The 18,881-nt window shown below is 40.9% G+C and overlaps 1 protein-coding gene and 1 long non-coding RNA gene across 2 annotated transcripts in view; one reads left to right on the forward strand and one right to left on the reverse strand.

The window, feature by feature from the left end:
- The window catches only part of CACNA1D (calcium voltage-gated channel subunit alpha1 D), a 444,991-nt gene that overhangs the window by 93,211 nt on the left and 332,899 nt on the right, over positions 1 to 18,881 (reverse strand). The window contains exon 30 of the mRNA XM_059716031.1: positions 14,948 to 15,031. Coding sequence (XP_059572014.1) covers positions 14,948 to 15,031 — 84 coding nt within the window. The remainder of the gene's footprint in view (positions 1 to 14,947; positions 15,032 to 18,881) is intronic.
- Positions 13,880 to 15,294, forward strand: LOC132244548 (uncharacterized). The gene is made up of 3 exons (XR_009456109.1): positions 13,880 to 13,949; positions 14,073 to 14,153; positions 14,965 to 15,294. It is a non-coding gene; the product is annotated as an uncharacterized LOC132244548 (long non-coding RNA).

An 18,881-nucleotide genomic window follows, 5' to 3' on the forward strand; every position in this document is an offset into this window, starting at 1 on the left:
AAAAATAAAAGTCAAAGCCTATGCCTGAAGTTGAGCAGAAGTTTCATTTTTGGAACCCACAGATCCCTAGCAAATTCATGGACACTACTCACAGCTTCCCTGAAGACTCTGGGCATGCTGCCCTTCCTGGAGTTTTTAGGTAAGGAAGGATGCAGTAGAATAGAAGCTGCTACAAACTTTTTGAAGGTTCCCTTAATGAGTTTCCCTCATATGGCTCTACCTTCGTACGCACCTCTCCACTTATGGCTCCCAAAGCTACAGTGCTCACCAAAAAAAATGGTACAATTAATTTCTCCTGCAGCACAGGATCCCCTCTGCTTGCAGCTACTGGGCCCCAATCCATCCATCTGTTCACAATTACACATGGACAATTTTGCTGATGTCCACAAGACATTTTGGGTCTGTCTGGTTTGCAGACAAGGAGGTTAGATGGGATAAGGGAAAGCAGAGTTTTCAATACCATGTTCAAGTCTTTTGTTACACAGGTGAGGGACACATTCTGCCTAAAACTTACTTTGTAACCTTTACAAAGTGCATTTTTAGAACCCCTAATATATAGGACTTTTTATTCATAAGGTATATTCAGCTCTTGATATGCTTAGATGTGCTGGAGGGATGCATATGGGTCTCACTATAGTTGGATCCCCTGGAGGAATAGTGGTGTCTGTGTCCTAGATTCTTCTAGGAAACCATGTGCTGAAGTAAAACCGCTGGGAAAATTGCAGGATGCTCCACAGTGCACTGTACACCTGATGCACCTCCTTTCAGATGGTTGATATCCAAGAGGTCACCAGGAGGGGGCATGAACTATGTGCTCCAAAGAGATTCAAACCAAACCCTGAAAAGGCATGCAAGAGAAGAAGCCAGCCTACATGCATACCCTGGTCATCCACAGTGCTTTTGCATTAAGGCTGGTACAGAAACATGTGTCTCTGTGTGAGCAAGGATTGCAGGCTAATCTGGAATAATACTGTATTATTCCAAACAAGCTGTATGGAGGACAGAGGCTCATGTAACCCCCCTTTTTTCACTAAGACAACTTCTGAGGCCCACAGAAAAGAATCCCAGTCTAAATTTTTCTCAGTATTTCCCAATCCTCTTCCTTGCAGAAACAGCCTTGCATATTTAAATGGTCATAAGCCTACGTGAAATGATTCTTAGATCTGAATGCAACAGGCTTTCATTCTGCATCAGCAGGTCAAGCCACCCTCTCCCCACTCTCTCCCCACCTACTAGAAAAGTCCTGTGCAAATTTAGAATTTAATAGAGATTAGAATAAGAGGGCCTGGTAGACATTTGCTAAACCTCTACAGGTGGTTCACTAAAAATCTACTGCAAATTTAATAATCATCTGTATTGTGGCTGTAGCAGGGATCTAATAATCTATCACAACTGGAAGGAAGTTCAATAACCAGGAGAAATGTTTTCAAGTTCTATTCAGTTCTCTAGGACTTTCCATAAAGACACACACATTTTATATAAAATAAATCTATAAGTTCAGAATGTCTTCTGTGGAATCATCAGAACAAATCTTGGTCTTCATTACAAAAATACTAAACTGACATAGCTATGCCAGAGTTCCTCCTGGCTGGGATGCATCTTATACCACCAAAAAGGAGTGGTTTTGCTTGCATGAGTTATTCTAGTTCCCTGAACAAAATAGGCTATACTTACAAAGGCGCTTTTTTGTCAACAGGAGGCCTTTTGCTAATAGAAAAGTGTCATTAAAACGGCATCCAGAACCAGAAGAATACATGCCTATATACATGGCTGCTCTGTAGGGTTCTGGTAATTTCTGAAATCTAAAATATAGAATCCAAAACAAAGATTCTAGACTATCTACAGGTTATTTAAAGGAATACTACCTAATTGCTACATGCTACATAAATGCTAATTGAGGACTAGATTCTGTCCTCAGATATCTGAACAAACATCATTAAATAGAGCACTTTGTAAAATCAGATAGTGTCTACATGCTTTAAGCATTTGTAAAAAAACAAGAAAGAGGTTAAAAGAACACTGATGTAAGATAACTACTGTATCAGAAGGTCACTGAATATTTTAAAAAGTAGAAGTGAACCATGCAAATATAAAACAATAAACAATCCAACAAAAATATCACGAAGGATCATTTAATTCAGAAATAAATCAATAAAGTAACTTACTTAAATCAACCACAAATCCATACTGACACACGTGGCTTATCAAAATATCAGTATGGTTGTTATTTCTTATGGAAATAATGGCTCTTTCTTTGACAAAAGAGCCCTAGCACTATGTTGATTCATGCCACTTAGCTTTTTGGCATTATGCTGATTTTGCCTCTGTTTAAATCAGTGGGGGATTTTCTATATGCTTCAATGGGAGCAGGGCTGGGCTCCAAATATGCAAGTAAAAGGATTAGGATATTAAAGTGCAATAGGAAATATAAACATTAGCTCTGGGGGATTGTGTTTAATAACTTTTTAATAAATTCAGTCATTGAAAATGATGTGCAGGGAAGTAAGATATTTTTCAATATTGATTATTAAAGATACCATTCATGGCCACTGTACTGGACAGCAGTTTTGAGAATCCACGTTTTCTACATATTATCACTTCAATTTCCACCCTTGAATGGCAAGACTGAGATTTTATTAGAGTGCCAAATGTGTACAGTACTGGTGCAGGTGCTCAGGAGGAGGTAGATATAAGATCCCTAAGATTTTTTGTCCTGTCTAAAAGTCAATGGACATATTTGTATATCCTTACAACCACTTCTCATAATTTAACTTTTCACCACAGTTTCTTTAGGCTAAATGATCTTTATCCTTTGTTTATGACAGCTAGTCTACTACTGTTAGAGAGGATTATGATGTCATAGACAAGGGATTATGAATTATAGATACTGGTGAGAAGAAGTCAGGGTTGAAAGGGGAAAAATATGTCTTCTTTACAAATAATCACTAGTGTAGAGCTGGAGGCACTGAAATACACTTCTGCTGAAATGTTGTTTTTCACCTCATGGGCAAAAACCTTCAACTTCTGGCCCTCAGAGGCCAAGTACTTTCAATAGCAAAGCTTTAAAGGAAGAACCTTTTGTATCCAATCTCTCTCTCTCACATTTCTTATATCAGTTACTGCATCATCTAGGTACCTACTTCAATTAATGGAACTATGCACAGCATATTAAAGGTACATTTATAAGCAAGAAGTTCACTGAAAAACAAGGGTTTTGGCCAGGGCACAATGTGATTCTTTTAACCAGGGTGCAAGTTTGAAGGACTATTTCCTACAAGCACCCTGTTTGTTACAACGTGCATCAACTGTTCTGGTTTAACTAGTAGATTATAGTGATCCAACTTCCCAAGAACCCTGAGTATTGACTGCTATATGGCTCCTAGGTTTGGTAGGTTTTGTGTATTTGAAATTACCAACTGTACTAGATTACAGCAACATGTCCCCAAGGAGACAGGCACATATCTCCAGGGACTTCAATCCAAGATGACTGCACATATCTAAAACTTTCACTTCCTTTGAGGTTTGGTTTACCTGTATTACAACATCTGTGGAGCATAAGCCTGTAGAACACGAACTCTATTCAATGAGCCAGTTTTGCCTACACTGATTGCCCTCTAGGTTCACTGGAGTTATACAGGTATACATGAGAGCCATGATCCAACTACAAAAGGGGCCTGAATTGATGAAACACATAATTTTATACTTAATGTTGAACACAAATTTAAGTTCACCTGGGGATAATATTTTCTTAGCATGTGCTTACATTTTGAGTGACTCAGTATCCACTTCAGCAATTTTCTTCTTCAAGAAAGAGTAAATGATAACAAACCTTTCCTCTTGACTCACAAATCCAACCTGCTTTACAACCTGCTTAAATTAACACTTTAAGGTCAGGCATCTAGTTGTTGTATATAAGGAATTAAACATATTTCCCAAGTAATAACTCCTTATATTCTATATCAGGGTTTCCCAAAGTTTTGTTCGGGGAGGGCCATTTAATGGGTGAGATATGCTAGGGGACAGACATAGTATAATATGCCTTCATATAAAAAGTTACAATAAGGGAATTCAGCATCATTGTTTAATTCAAGCTTGAGTGGAATTTATGCAGCTGACTTTTTCTTGCTGATATTTTGAGGTAACCAAACTGCAACTCTTTATGTGCTGCAAACAAACACTTCACAAGCTGCACGTGGCCTTGACACCACATTTTGGGAACCCCTATTCTACACCCCACACACTGTAGTGAAAATAAAGCTTCAAACAAACATATTTGGGAAATGCATATTTTAAGCTACAATATATCAAATTGTAAACAATGTACAACTGATCGAATCAGGCATTGGAATCAAACTGCAAGTCTGTGTTGAAAATAAAAAAATGTGGGGCTAGGCAGTGAATGTTAGTACACAGTGGAGATCAAATGTTTCTTGTTATGACCATATGCCAAAGGACACTACATCTATGCCAAGGCATAACATATTAGTTCACTGATGATTGCTAAAACAGCAGGAAACATCTGAGTTACAAACACATGGTGGCAATCATGCAGGTAAAAAAAGCATTCAGGTTGCTAAAACATCTTTAAAAACATGAAGGATGACCTCAGTTTCTAATAAAAGTGTAATGGCAGTGATTATATCAAGCAGAAGATTTTTTTTCACAATATTACAGATGCTTTCTATGCTCCACATTCAAAAACCACTCTGTGCTCAGCATTTCTTCTCAGTCAGTTTAAGAAGCTCCTTGGTCAGTATACTGGCTGTTTTGGATCCCATTTGGAGGAACCTAACTCTCTGCACCTCCTAAGCCAGATGACTGGATTTCACTGCAGGGATCAGATGCCTAAAGGCCAGATACTGTCATGCTTAACCGTTAGGCTATGTACAGACAGTCAAAAAGCCCGAGCCTGAATTGATTCAATCTTTACAGGTTAGTCTAACCTGCATAGATTGAGCTGGCAAGCAAGTGACTAGACATTCAAATTTTGATTCCGGAAATGCAGACACATGCCTGCAGTGGCTCAGGCTAGATGCCCGGAGGCACTAGTGAGCCCTCCCTTCCCTTCTGCAGTGGCCTGAAGGCTAGAAGGAAGCTGAGCTGGGGGCAAGGGACGTACAGCCAGGTCCCAGGTGGTCTGACTATGATTGGGGAGGGTGTTAAATCTCAGGGTTTAAACCTCAAGCCTGAGTATGATTGGGGAGGGGTTTAAACAGCAGCCCCTGTCATGGTGTCTCAGGGAGCGCAAACCTCTTACCAGTGGGGGGCTGCACTGTGGGTGGGAGCAAAGCAGGCACAGCTGTTACAGCCTGCATGGGTGAGCGGTGGTGGCAGTGGTGCTGGGAAGGGTGGCTACAGGGGCTAAGGTGAATTTTTGGGTGGCCCTACTCCTCCAAGCTCCCCCCAACACTGCCACCACTTTTAGCCTCTCATAGCCACCCCTCCAAGACCCACCACTGCCACTCACCCTGCACAGGCTATGGCGGATCTCCCTGCCCCGCTCCCATCCACAGCACAGTTCCCAAACTGGGAAGAGGTTTGTGCTCTCCAGAACACCATTGGCTCCAGCAGCAGGGGTGGCGTCATGGCCAGATGCTGGCTGGCATGGACCCCTGAGGTGAAAGGGGCAGGAAGGGAATTTATTCCTCCCTCCCTCCCCTCTCTCCCTGGGGAACCCCAACCAGGGTCTGCCTGGCTGGGGTGCAGTAGCCCCTGTCAGGGGGCACTCAACCTGTTTATCCTCCCAGGGGGAATACACCCTGTCCCTGCCTCCTTCACCACAGGAGGCCATGCTGGCCATTGTCTGGCCACACCCACACCCCTGTCGCTGGAGTGGCGAGGAGGGGGGACCCTGATAGGGGCTGGTACGTCCTGGCCCAGCAGTTACCGGCTGGGGTTCCCCAGGGGAAGATGGGAGGGATCTTGTGATTAATTCCCCACCCCCTCACCCCTTTGCCTCAGGCAGCTGCCCAGGACCTGCTGCCCAGGGCCTACTGGAGCAGCAAGCTGGGTGAAATACGAGGTAGGGACCTGGCTGGGGACCTGTGCAGGTGGAGATGGGAGTGAGGGGGAATTAATCCTCCCCTCCCCTCACCCCTTCACTTCAGGCAGCTGCTCTGGGTCAGGATCTGGCCATGCCCCCCACCACTTGAGCAGTGAGAGTGGTTGGGGATGGAAAAGGCCTGACAGGGGCTGCTTTGCCCCAGCCAGGCAGACCCCAGCTGGGGTCCCCTGGTGGGAGAGGGGAGGAAGGGAGGAATAAACCCCCTCCCTGCCCCCTTTGCCTCAGGGGACCATGGTAGGCCAGCATTTGGCCATGCCCCTGCCCTTGCTCTGGCTAGAGAGCAGAGGAGCAGACAGCCCAGCCCAGCCCAGCCCAGCCCAGCCCAGGGATGCAGAGCATGCTGGGATGCTGGGGGACTCTGATTTCACTTAAACCAGGAAGGGATCTGGGACAAAAGTTCCATAAACCTGTTTGACCTAAATCAGTTAAGTCTGATACGACATTCAACCAGGTTAATCTTAAACCAGTTTCGGCCATTTTGAAGCTGTTTTATGTGCACTGAACTTCTGTTCTGTTACATGTTTAAACCAATTTCTGATCACTTAAACCAATTTATGTGTACCTTCAGTCCCTAGTCTTAGGCACCTAATTCCTTTATTGGATCCCTCTGAATATCTAATTGAAAATGGATATATGCAAAGCACTTATTTGCAGGAGCAATCGTCTAAGGCCAGATTCTGCTACCTGTGGTCATACTGGGTGCATCTAAAAGTGCCCTTTACTGCAGAGTTGACTAATTCACTCCACAGTAAAGTGTCACCATCTACACGTGCACCAGTATTAGAGCACAGTAAATTAACTAACTCCACTGTAAGATATTACTGTCAGGGACAGGGGTTGACAGAGGCATGAGGGTGCCCAATGCCGCCACCTGGAGCCCAGGGCCTGCACCCCCAAGCCTGCTGCCAGCCCAGGGTTGCTTCACCTTGGCTCAAATAGCTGCTGTCCCAGGTGCACATGTAGATGTTGCCCACAGGAGCAGCTGACTCCAGCTCATACTGCTCCAAAGTTGATTGCATCATGTTAATTTCATGTGTAGATGCACCCACTGAGTGGTAAGTAGCTTACTACATGGATGGTCTCACTCAGCTCACTTGGATTACTGGAATTGACCATTTCCCAGGCAGTAAGAGTATGTACAGACATTAAGGGAGGTTAGAGGGAGGTTCGATTTAATTAAAAATGGCCACCCAATCTAAGGTAATTTGGCATCAAGGGGAGCTAACAGGAGGGAGGGGTTTGGAGGGCAGCAAGCAGGCTCAGGGAGGATCAGGGGGCAGACAGAGTCTGTGGGGAGGGGGTTGGGAGTTCCAGAGGCTACTGGGGTCTGCAAGGGGGATTTGGGGGAAAGCAGGAATCCATGGGGGACTTGGTGGGGTCTGGGAAGTGTTGGTAAAATAAGAGGGGCTCACAGGGAGGCTTGGGGGGAGGATGGAGAGGATCTTTCCCCCCACCCCTGGGACCAGGAGCTATTTTTGGCCTCCTGACCCCTACCTTCAGATGAACAACCCTTGCCATGTCACCTGCCCCTTCCCACAGCCCAGCTTACTTCCTCCTCTCCCAGCACTGGCAAACACCAGTAAAACCAGCACCTGCAGCAGCCTGCAGAATGGGGGGTGGGCTCAGTGGGGTAGGGGGTAGCTGGTCCATGCTGGGGGCTGTCCATTTGGGAGTGGGGGGAGAGGCCAGGAGGTTAAAATAGCACAGTGCCGGGGGGGGTTAGGTAGGAAAAGCACAGCCCTGGGGCTAGGGCTAACACCCAGGCTTTCTCAGCCCCAGGGCAGTGCTGGGAACTGTAGAGAAGTTCAGGTAGATCAGTCTTGTTGGACCCAATCTAAGTTAGACTATCACAGAGGTACACTTAACTTAAATCGAGTCAGCCATTTTTAGAGCAATCTAATTGTCCTGAACTTCTGAACAGTTCGCACTTAGATCCATTTAACTAGGGATCTAAGTGTAAGGTCTACACCTGGGTGGACTAAGTTAGATTGGGTTGGCTATTTTTAACATGATGTAACCTCCTTGAACATCTGTATGTACACTAAAGGGTTCATAATCTAGCCTGTTGGTACACGTGTTGATTGGGAGCTTCCTGGGTACAGCTGTCCAGGAATTTACAGATGTGAAAATGAATGAATAATAACTAAAGGTCTGGGTCTCAAATAGCCATAAATCACGATAAATTCTGGGGAAGACAGTGAGTAAAATCATGACTATATTTAAGTCAATGGAAGCTTTATCACTATGATAAAATGAATACAAATGAGGTCAGAATCAAAATCTAAACAGAAATCTACAGATCCCTTCTCTGTTCTGCTTGACTTATAAATAATTTGCATCTAAACTTGGATATAAGTCGCCACTATGCTACTGAAAGCCCTGAAATGATAAGAATGACAATTTTATGCCTACAGAACTGAGAGGAAAATTCTGTTCCTGTGGTACCATCTTTGCGGCTTGTCATGTAGCTATGCTCCATGACTGTCTGCAGTAGGAAACTGGAAAATCTGCCTTTTACAGAGTCCAAGATGAATGGCATTTAGTGGAGGAATCAGAGTAGAGTTTATGGGTACCCTCACTGTAGGCACTTTATCAGTAAAGCCTTTAGGAAGTGCTAAACTTTAAGTATATGGCTTGTCCTACTGACACTGACAAAGCAGATACACAAAAAACCAGGCAAGAGAAACCTTCATCTTTTTTCAACATTTTAGCAGCTGGTGAACAATCATATGTGGCTATCAAAAAAATTTTTAAATACACGTGAATGAATAACTCTCATATTTGCTGGTGGGGACCTAACGTGAACATGCTTTCAAGTCATCCTCTGGTCATCCAAACTGTTTTTCCACAAATAAATATGAAATATCCTCTTTAGAACCATTAAGTCCAAATGTTTCCAGCTGTTACATTTCAGGAATGTTTATCCTTTATTATTTGTGATTTAATTACATATGTTCTAACTGCAGAATGAGGTGACCAGGTCTGATATCTCAGTCACTGCTCTGTGATTTTCTTTGTTAATTGAAAAGGAGCATTTTAGATGACCAAAGAGCTCTTGCATGTACCATAAGAACACATGGGGCACAAGTGTGAACTTGGTGAATATAAAAGGTGGACAAAGACATAAAATTATATGACCTTTAGTAGTGGTTTTAATTTGTAAACTGCTACACTGTATATATGTATATATTTACTTAAGTATACTTGCCTCTAAAAATTTCTAAAAATAAAATGAATATGAAAACCAGTTAGGTGGCAGAAAAAAAGCACCAGTAAAAGGAAGGGGTGTTAAATGACAAAGTAAACCAAGAAACAAAACTGTGAATTGCATAGTTCCAAAATATATGTTGCTCTGCAGCTATCTGTGTAACGAGATTCCTCATGGGTTTTCCTGGTCATAGGTTTGATGGTGCAGGCTGCTGAGCACTCTGAACTCCCAATGATTTCAACTGGAATTGAGAGCATTCAGTATTTTATAGGACTACAAAGCAAAGTTTTCTTCTGGACATAGTGGGTGCATCTACACATGCACATTAATGCGCAATAGATTATTTTACTGCACATTAAGGCATCGTGTAAAAACTGTGACATTACGCTAATGTACCGTAAAGTAGTCCGCTGTGCATTAAGCATCACTAAAAAGCATGAAAACGTGCCACTGTGCATTAGCGCAGCCTAATGTGCATTAATTTAGTATCTCACATTGGAGGTACTAAACTTAGTGCACATTAGAAAAGCCACAATAATAAATACATGTATAGACACACTCACTTGTGACTGAGTTAAGAAGACCCCAAGAGCCACCTCATGGCATCATATATAATGTTATAACACCCTAAAATGAAAAAAAAGTAATGAAAAAACAAAATAGAGAGATGACACCTAATATTACCATCTAGGTGACACTGAAATTAGAGCCCCACCTACTCACTCATACAAGCTGGGTTAGATACAAATGTCACACTGTTGCAAACTGGGAGTTACTCCACTGACAGTCAGAGCTATTTGAGGTTTAAACCGACACAAGATCAGAAAGTTGCCTCGTTGCATCCATAGAATGAAACAATTTCTACATGCATATGTATAGGAATGTGCAGCTGGTCCGTGGGTCTGAATGACTTCACTTCCTTGTAAGGTCTGGAACATTTTTAAGTCTATGTCTATTCTGAGCCACAACTATAATTGCCCCAGAGCAAACTCCTCACATAGATATGATTTACACTGCTGAAAAGCAACTGATACTGCTGCTGCAGCTTATCTATTCCATTTCTATACTGGGTTAAACTACATGCCTCAGTGTAAATAATGTCTAACCTAGTGACTTGTGCAGAAACTGTCACAATGGTGTCTGAAATCTCATTAAAGACATGGCCGATATACCACTATAGCTGAACTATAGATATTTTAGTATCTCTCTCGTTGTTAGACAAAAAAGCCGTGCTAAGAATGACACATTTAAGGTTGGCATTTAACAGTATTAATAAATAATTCTGAAAATATTGACACCGAATATTAAAAGCATTAATCAGTTGCATGACACTAACAAGGTAGAAATATCTGTTAGAATCACAAACAATAGCCATATTAAAGCGGGGGTTGGGGTGGTTATAAACAGTCTGTATTATCAAACATTTCATGTTGGAAATGGGAAATCAAGCCCAGAAATATATCAAAACAGCACCACAGCCTCAACTTTTACAAACAAACAAAGCATAGTACAGGGTTGTAAAATGTAAAAGCTTACAGAGTTGAAACTCACAATATTTACTCCACAAATCAAACAGCCTGCTGTGTAGTAGTAAAAGACGCCACCAACAAGCATGTTTTGTAGTGAGTATAATGTGAAGATAATAAGAAATGGAAGTGCTAATACTCAAAATCAAAATACAGAATGCAGCATATACATAGAGTAGAGATCGCTAGCTTTTCCTCCAGCAAGTTTTCCAGCCAATTTTGTGAATTAGTATAACGTGTAAGTGGTCATAACAAATAAAAGTTTAGCAGTAATAAGCTCTACTCACAAGTAATGCTGTCAAATAAAAAATGTCAACACGGTATAAAACAAAGTGCTGCTCTCAACTACAGCTAGCACACACAAACTATTTTTCACTACCGTTCACACTTCGATATATCTTGGACCTTTTGGGGAAGCAGTTTTAGGTGGCCAATGTTTTGTGTACGCCAAAGAAGACACAGAACATACTGTGTGTACACATTGGTTGACATGTAAGTGCCTGAACTGAATATGTAATTAAAGGGTTGGATATGTAAATACCAGAATAGGAGTTATTTGGGAACAAAATATGGAGGCTGCATTTGAAAATCTGATTCTTGAACTGCAGTTATAACTTGAAAAAACGTCTCTGTAAAAATGATACAATGTTCGCTTGTTAAACCATTAGCATTCACCAGCATTTGGCTCAGATTTACAGTTTATTCAGTTTACATACCAGAGTTTTTTCTCTAATGGCCAGATGTGCAAGCTTAGTCTGAAATGTGAGATTCAAACTGTGTTTTTCAGCTTTCTACACCATCATTATTGTAGCTTTTTATCCCCCAATATGATACAGTAGTAGCTTGTCCTCGCTATATATAATCTTATTTAGTCTATAATGTTAAATACAAGCAGTCAAAAAGCTTGAGGCTGAATCGATTCAATCGTTGCAAGTTAGTCTAAACTATGTAGATTGAATTGATAAGCAAGTGAACAGATGTTCAGTTTTGATTCCAAAAATGCAGCCACATGACTGTCATGGCTCAGGCAGAAGCCAGGGGTGCTAGAGTATGCCTCCCTGCTCTGCAGAAGCAGACAGCTTAGGCTAAGGCTAGTCCACCAGCCCTGCGAGTGCCAGTTTGCAGGGAAAGTGCAAAGCATCCTGGGATGCTGAGGGACTATGAATTAACTTGAATCTGAAGGGAACCTGGGACAGAAGTTCAATAAACCAATTTAACCTAAATCAGTTAAGTCTGACATTACATCCATCCAGGTTCATCTTAAACTGGTTTTGGCCATCTTGAAAGTGGTTTATGTACACTGAACTTCTGTTGTGTTACTGATTTGAACCAGTTTCCAATCACTTATACTGGTTGATGTATAATTTCTGTCCATAATCTAAAGGTGCATATCTACCCTGCCTTCTGATTGACTTCAGATTAACACAGCTAACTACCTCTCTCTGCTTACAGCAGTGAGTCATGAGCTGGGCCTATCATTTTAAATAATTTTACTAGTACAAATAAAATAAGGTTGGAATTTTTATTATGTAGTAGTCTTGAAATTATTTTGATTGTGGTTATTGGTCAGCTTTAATCTGCTATGTATTCATTTGAAACATCTACATTAAACACCTTCAAGAGCAAACTGGATGCTTATCTTGCTGGGATCCTTTGACCCCAGCTGACTTCCTGCCCTTTGGGCGGGGGGCTGGACTCGATGATCTTCTGAGGTCCCTTCCAGCCCTAATGTCTATGAAATCTATGAAATCTGCTGAGCTACAAAAATATTTCAAGTTTTTAGAGAAAATTTGTAAAAACCTTCTGCTATGTTGATAGCTATTTAGGTACTGAAAAAAAAATCTCACTGCATCCTGCTAAACAACACATTTGTTTTTCATATCGGGTTTTAATTTGTTTATATGTTTAATTGCATGCATATTACAGCACTTACCAAATAGACTAGAATCACAGACGCTTCAAAACTACTCACATTATTGTCTGTCAACAACCACATTCTGAATGTTTAAGCAGCAATGCTGATAGGCTCTCAGCATACCAGAGCAAGACATTTTCTGCACTATTACATTTTTAATAATGTGGTTTACTTGGTGTGAGTATAAGATTTAGATCCAATACTCCTGGGTACTAACAAGAACTGAGAAGTCGTTAGCCATGCTAATCTTAAATCAGGAAGGGCACTGTTGCACCTTTGAGACTAACTGGTTCACAGGCACAAACTTTCATAGGTAAAGGCCTACTTCATCAGATACTTTGTCATCTTGCTCTACGTAAATTAATTGAGCAAATCATTAATTAATAAAAATGATTTATTTCACAATTATGCCTGTTTTTTCTTTTCCAGGAATATTTAAAAGAGACTGTGATTATTTCAAATGTATCTGTTAGCCACAATTATTTGACAAGTTTCATTTTTCTAAACACGGTGACTTGTTATTTAAAAGTCAAAGCACAAATTATTGTTTAAATAAGGCATATGATTCTGTTTCTGTGATTGATGGGATGTGTGTGAGCCTAACAATCAGGTTTCTGATGTGAAAATAAATTTACAATGTGCTTTCTATAAGCATATGTGCTAATAAAACTTGATTTCAATAATATCCAGAATACATGAAGCAAATGGAGTGGGTTTATGGGAGTTTTTAATTTAATATCAGTTCTCTAAATCATATTTAACTTTAACATTGAGGGCATTTTTACACATGCCCTGGGGGTGAGGGAGGGGCACTTTAATTAGAGTGGCTCCAAGATACGCTCTAATTAAAACGCCCACAGTGTCTTATATATCAGCATCCCCATGCTTTAAAATGGTGGCAGGGGTGCTTTAACTAAAGCTCATCAAATGAGCTTTAGTTTAAATGCCCCTGCCACCATTTTGAAGCGCAGGGGTGCTGATACACGAGATGCAGAGGCTGGTAGGAGTGCACTAATTAGCATGCTCCAGCAGACTCAATTAATTGAGTCTGTTCCAATGTGCAGTAATTACAGCATATGGGAGCAGCCTCTCCACACATCTACAGGCACCCTTAATGATGAAATTTATGTTTTATAGGAATGTAGTAATGCTACTGTGATATTTTCCCCCTTTTCCCCTAAACAAAAAACTAGATGAATAGCTGCACTTGGACATTGGCTCCGTCACTGGCCTTGGGTAAGTCATAACTTGAATCTCATTTTCAACATAATTAAAAGCAGGATGTTAATATTTGCAACTACTGTATGCACTACTGAATATTTGTTAAGTGCAGATGATGCAAACTGTGTATTTTCACAGGGAAACTAGAGGAGGTTTCGGCAAGGTGAAGGACCTGACAAGAAAAAAGACATCTGTGGCAAATAGTTTGCAAAAATTCAGGTAACAACAACAACAACAAAAATCCTGTAGAAAGCATCTGGGCCAGGCATTCCAGTACTTCTTGAAAGAATAATAACAGGCAGCTCTTTGTATCTTTTACCATCTCTGGTTAGACTGTGCTCTAAAACTATCAGAGAGTAACTGGGAGGGAGTGGGACATAGAGCTGCTGGAGTCTGCAGGAGCAACCCTAGCTGAGTCAGCCAGAATCCTTCTTTGGGAACCCCAAGAAAAACACAGTGGTACAGCAGTTATACCATGCCTGGAAAACAGCATGGGATGGATCTTCAGCAGGCATAAACTGTAAATGCACACTATATTACTCCTTAGGGACAGAAAGCTTTACTGTCTTTGCTTATCCTGCCTCCCACAACATGGGAGACATGAACATTCAGATCCTCTTCCAAGCCAGGTCTCTTGTGTAAAAGTGTCCGGTTTATTAAACCACTCAGCTATTAGGATTACTTACAGATGCCTGATAGTCAGATCAAGTTACCTACAAAAAATACCAGGTTTAAAACAATAATGTTCAGTAGCATAGGCCTAGAGTTATGATAATTTTAAAGTATATTACATAGCTTATGTGCAGAAAAAATATTCTCGTTGTACTATTATCCTCTGTGAGAGTGTGCATGTATCTTGTTATAGTTATTGAATAATATTTATTTCACTACTCTTCTATTTCAGGAGGTAAATGAACTTAGTTCTAAAAAGGGATTTATGAGACAAAGTTTACATTTTCTGTATTTCTCAATGACAGCAATTAATTTTTAGTGCACAAACAATTGTTACTTACATTAACTTCTGTTATAGCAATATCAACGACGCTACCAACAACAATTAAGGCATCAAAAGTGTTCCATGCATCAGTGAAATAGTGCTGTTAGGACAAGCATTGAGCAGAAAGAGGGCAAGAGAAAAACAGAAAAAGAGAAGAAAAGGACAGTGTTATAACACAGAAACATTCTAGACTCATCTGATGTACCAGTAAACATTCTTTTCCTTTCAAGTCTGAGAAGTGTACATGGCTATTTATTTCCCATATCAACAGAACTGTGCTATGACTGGTCTGTATTCAAAGCTTAGAAATATCAGATCAAAATCTGTGACTTGTCCAGATGATGGAAATAGTGGGGTGACCGGGAAAGAGAAGCAGGGACTGTGGAAAGTAAGCTGGGGTATACTCACATCGGCTTCACTGAGAACGACGTCTACTATGCTGCCAATAACGATGAGGGAGTCAAACGTGTTCCAGGCATCACTAAAATAGCCCTGAACAGAGCAGGCAGGGTGCAAATGTTTGTGATTACACATTAAATGTCAAATATCTGCATACTTCTGTTTAGGTTTGCATAAACAGAAATTACTTAAACAAAATCTGTGGTCTAATGAGAAAATAAAACAAAACAAACAATATTGCCTACTGAAGGAAAAGTAACATATATATACATATGTGTGTATAGGTATATGTACATATGAATGTATGTACATGTGTTTATATATGTATGCACACATATACAGGCACACATGCACACATATATAATACACATGCACAGTACACATCATGTAAGCACAGAAATGGGAAACGGGCCATTAATTAGAATCTTTTTATTGATTCTCAGTGATGTTTAACAGTTCTCACATATGCATCTGAACAAATTAGTCTTTGGCATTTGAGAGAGAGGTCAATGCTGGGACCTTCTCACTGTAGTGACTTTCTAATAGTCCCTGCTAATTGACAGGCAGGATAATGTTTTAAGGGTCATCTCTTAGAGTTGTGAATGTTAAATGGGCACAGAGGGCAGAAATTTTTCTTATATGGTAAACCAGGACAAAGAGCTAGGGTTTAACAACTAAGATGACTTAGCACTTAGGGCCTGACTGCACCACTGAACTCAGTAGGACTTCTGAACCTGACTTTCACAGAAACTGAAGCAGGTCCTGAAGGGTGGGGCCCCAGAGAAAAGGAATTTTTATAAATCATTTAATTTGGCTTGCTTAGACCCTTCCTATCTTGAAATATGTCTTACACATTATTGATGCACTAATTCAACTGGTCATAATGCATTAACAAAGACTAAGCACCCATTCCATCACTGTCCTATGGGATCTTCACAATTTATGCAAAAAGAGATTTTAAAATAAATGTTGGGGTGTTTCTCAGGTAAAACTAGGCTTAGATCTGGATGCTGGTAAAAAAATAACCTGATCCATTAGTTTACTCAATGTGACTCTGGAAAGGGAGATGTGTTGGTTTTTCTTTATTTAGATGTTATCTCCTTAGTGAGGCGATCCAGATGCATTGCAACAATTTAATCAGATCTAAGCATAATGAAAACTATGGGATGACCAGATGTGTTCTGTTTTCCAATCCAGATACCCTGACATATCAGCCAGTTACTGCTAATGAATCTAGAGTGGATACAAATGGGCATTTTAGGAGAAATCCTTTAAAAAACCCAGATTTCCTAATGACTTCAATAGACTAGTACTCTGGATCAATTAAAATACTAGGGAAACATCTACTTTGCCTTCACAGTACAAAGACATTTGTAAAAGTATTAAATTTGGGGCATAAGTTTAAAAAAATACGTAGCAAAACTTCTAAAAGAGCAAAAGGGCTAACCTTAATTTTCTGTTTAGATACTTTTAGCATCACACTACTTACTGCAATATCTACAGCAGCAGTGGCTTTAGGCTGATATTACAGGACATGAAAATAGTAGACCACTAATCTATTTAACAGTAGAGCAAAGCAGAATTAGTGAAAAAATATCTAAAGCTGGGCAATATTTTCGATAATTTTTCCCTCAGAATTTTACATTTCCTACTTTGTTTTTCTGCCAAGATTCTAGGTTTAGAAACTATTAGTTGTAAAGCATATGGAATTCAAAAAGCCACTTTTACGTGAACATTTGCTTTTTGCAATTTTGAAAGAGCTGCTCATAAAGGAGAAACAGTTCTATATATTGAACACTGACACCTTGGAGTTAGGAGAACTTGAGTTTTGTTTGTTTCTATTTCTCTACCATCTGTTCTTACAGCACTTTGCACATATACAACACTTTAAAAACAGTATTTATTTTTAACTGCCAACCTACCACCCTGGGAAAGGATAAAAGTAATTATAGATTATTTTAAGTGAAGAAAAAGGTCAGTGTTTCGTCACCACTAGAGTCTTGCATTAATCAGCCCTATGATACTAGTCATCAGTTCCAGCATGGGGAAATTCATGTATTTGGCTTCTTAACCAATCAAGTCCAGTTCTCAAATTGTCTACCTAAACATTGTTTCTCCCCTGTCATGTTGTCTCCTTCCCTACCTCTTTCTAACAATAAGCCATTCTTATTCTTGCATTTTCTGTAAAACAGGATGTCAAACCAGCTTAACAGCACTGAAATGAAGAGAATCTGTTACATGCTGGCAGGTAGCAAGTAAAACAGGGAAGCTGTCCTCAAAATATTCTTTTCATTTTTTTATTTACTTGATTTCTCTTTTTTATTTTTAAAGTAAACATCTTAATTGAATGTTGCAAAACTATGTATAATGAAGAACAAACTATGGACAAGCAACAGTCAGATACTCTGTCAAATTTCAGTGTGCTATCCCATGGGCCCCTCACAGAATGTCAATTAAGAGTATGACTATGCTGGGGTGGGCAAAATGCAGCCTGTGGGCCAGATGTGGCCCTCCAGGTCATTCTATCCAGTCTGCGGGGCCCCTAAAAATTTAGAAAATTAATATTTATCTGCCCTTGGCTGCCTGTCATGCAGCCCTCAATGGCTTGCCAAAACTCAGTAAATGGTAGGGCTGTGCAAAATGGGCCCTATTAGATTCAGATTTGGCCTGAACTGGGGACAGTGATTCAATCCGTTGATTCGGATTACTGTCCCTGATTCAATTCAGCTGAATCCAAATCTGAAGATTTGATGCTGATTCAGCGAATCAGCAATTTGGACACAGGCACAGCTTTAAAAGATTTTCTACACACCTTGAGGTACCAGTGTGGCTTGTGATCACTGTGGTGCTGGGGCACATGGAGCGTCCCACAGGAGCACAGGAGGCTTTCCAGCATGTTCGGCAGTGAACCTGGAAGTGGACTGGAAGTAGTTCCGATCTACTTCTGGGTCTGCTGGGGAGCGCGCTGGGGCCTCCCCCCCATGCCTCCCTGGCTCAGCAATAGGCCACAGGGGGACTCCAGGTGCTCCCCCCAGACCCAGGAGGCACCAGTCATTGAGACAAGGGGGGGGTGCAGCAAGGTCCCCCTGCATGCTCCCCGATGGACCAGGAAGTAGACTGGAAGTGCTTCTGGTCCATTTTTGGGTCTGCTGCTAAGCACACTGGCAAGCCCCGCAGTGGTTCTGTGGGATGCTGCATCTTCAATGTTCAGAGCCCCTGTTACCTACAGATATGTAGAAAAAACATTTAAAGCTGCATCTACGTCTAAATTGTCAAAACTGTCTGAATCTCTCTGAATCAATTCAGAGGGTTCCAAATTGATTCGGACAGATTAAAGGGTCCCCTGATTCAATTTGTATTTGGAGATTCAGCCACCAAATCAGGCTGAATCTCCGCTGAATCAAATCAGGGACTGAAGCATCATATAGCCCTAGTAATCGGCGCTCTGCCCAAAATAATTGCCCGCCCCTGGTTTATATGGTAGACAGCTTATGTTCTAGTTCTCTGTAGAAAAGTTAATTTCCTTTATGGAAAATATTATTTTTTTAGAC

This window comes from Alligator mississippiensis, chromosome 12 (assembly GCF_030867095.1).
Source record: "Alligator mississippiensis isolate rAllMis1 chromosome 12, rAllMis1, whole genome shotgun sequence".
NCBI classification, from domain to species: Eukaryota; Metazoa; Chordata; order Crocodylia; family Alligatoridae; genus Alligator; species Alligator mississippiensis.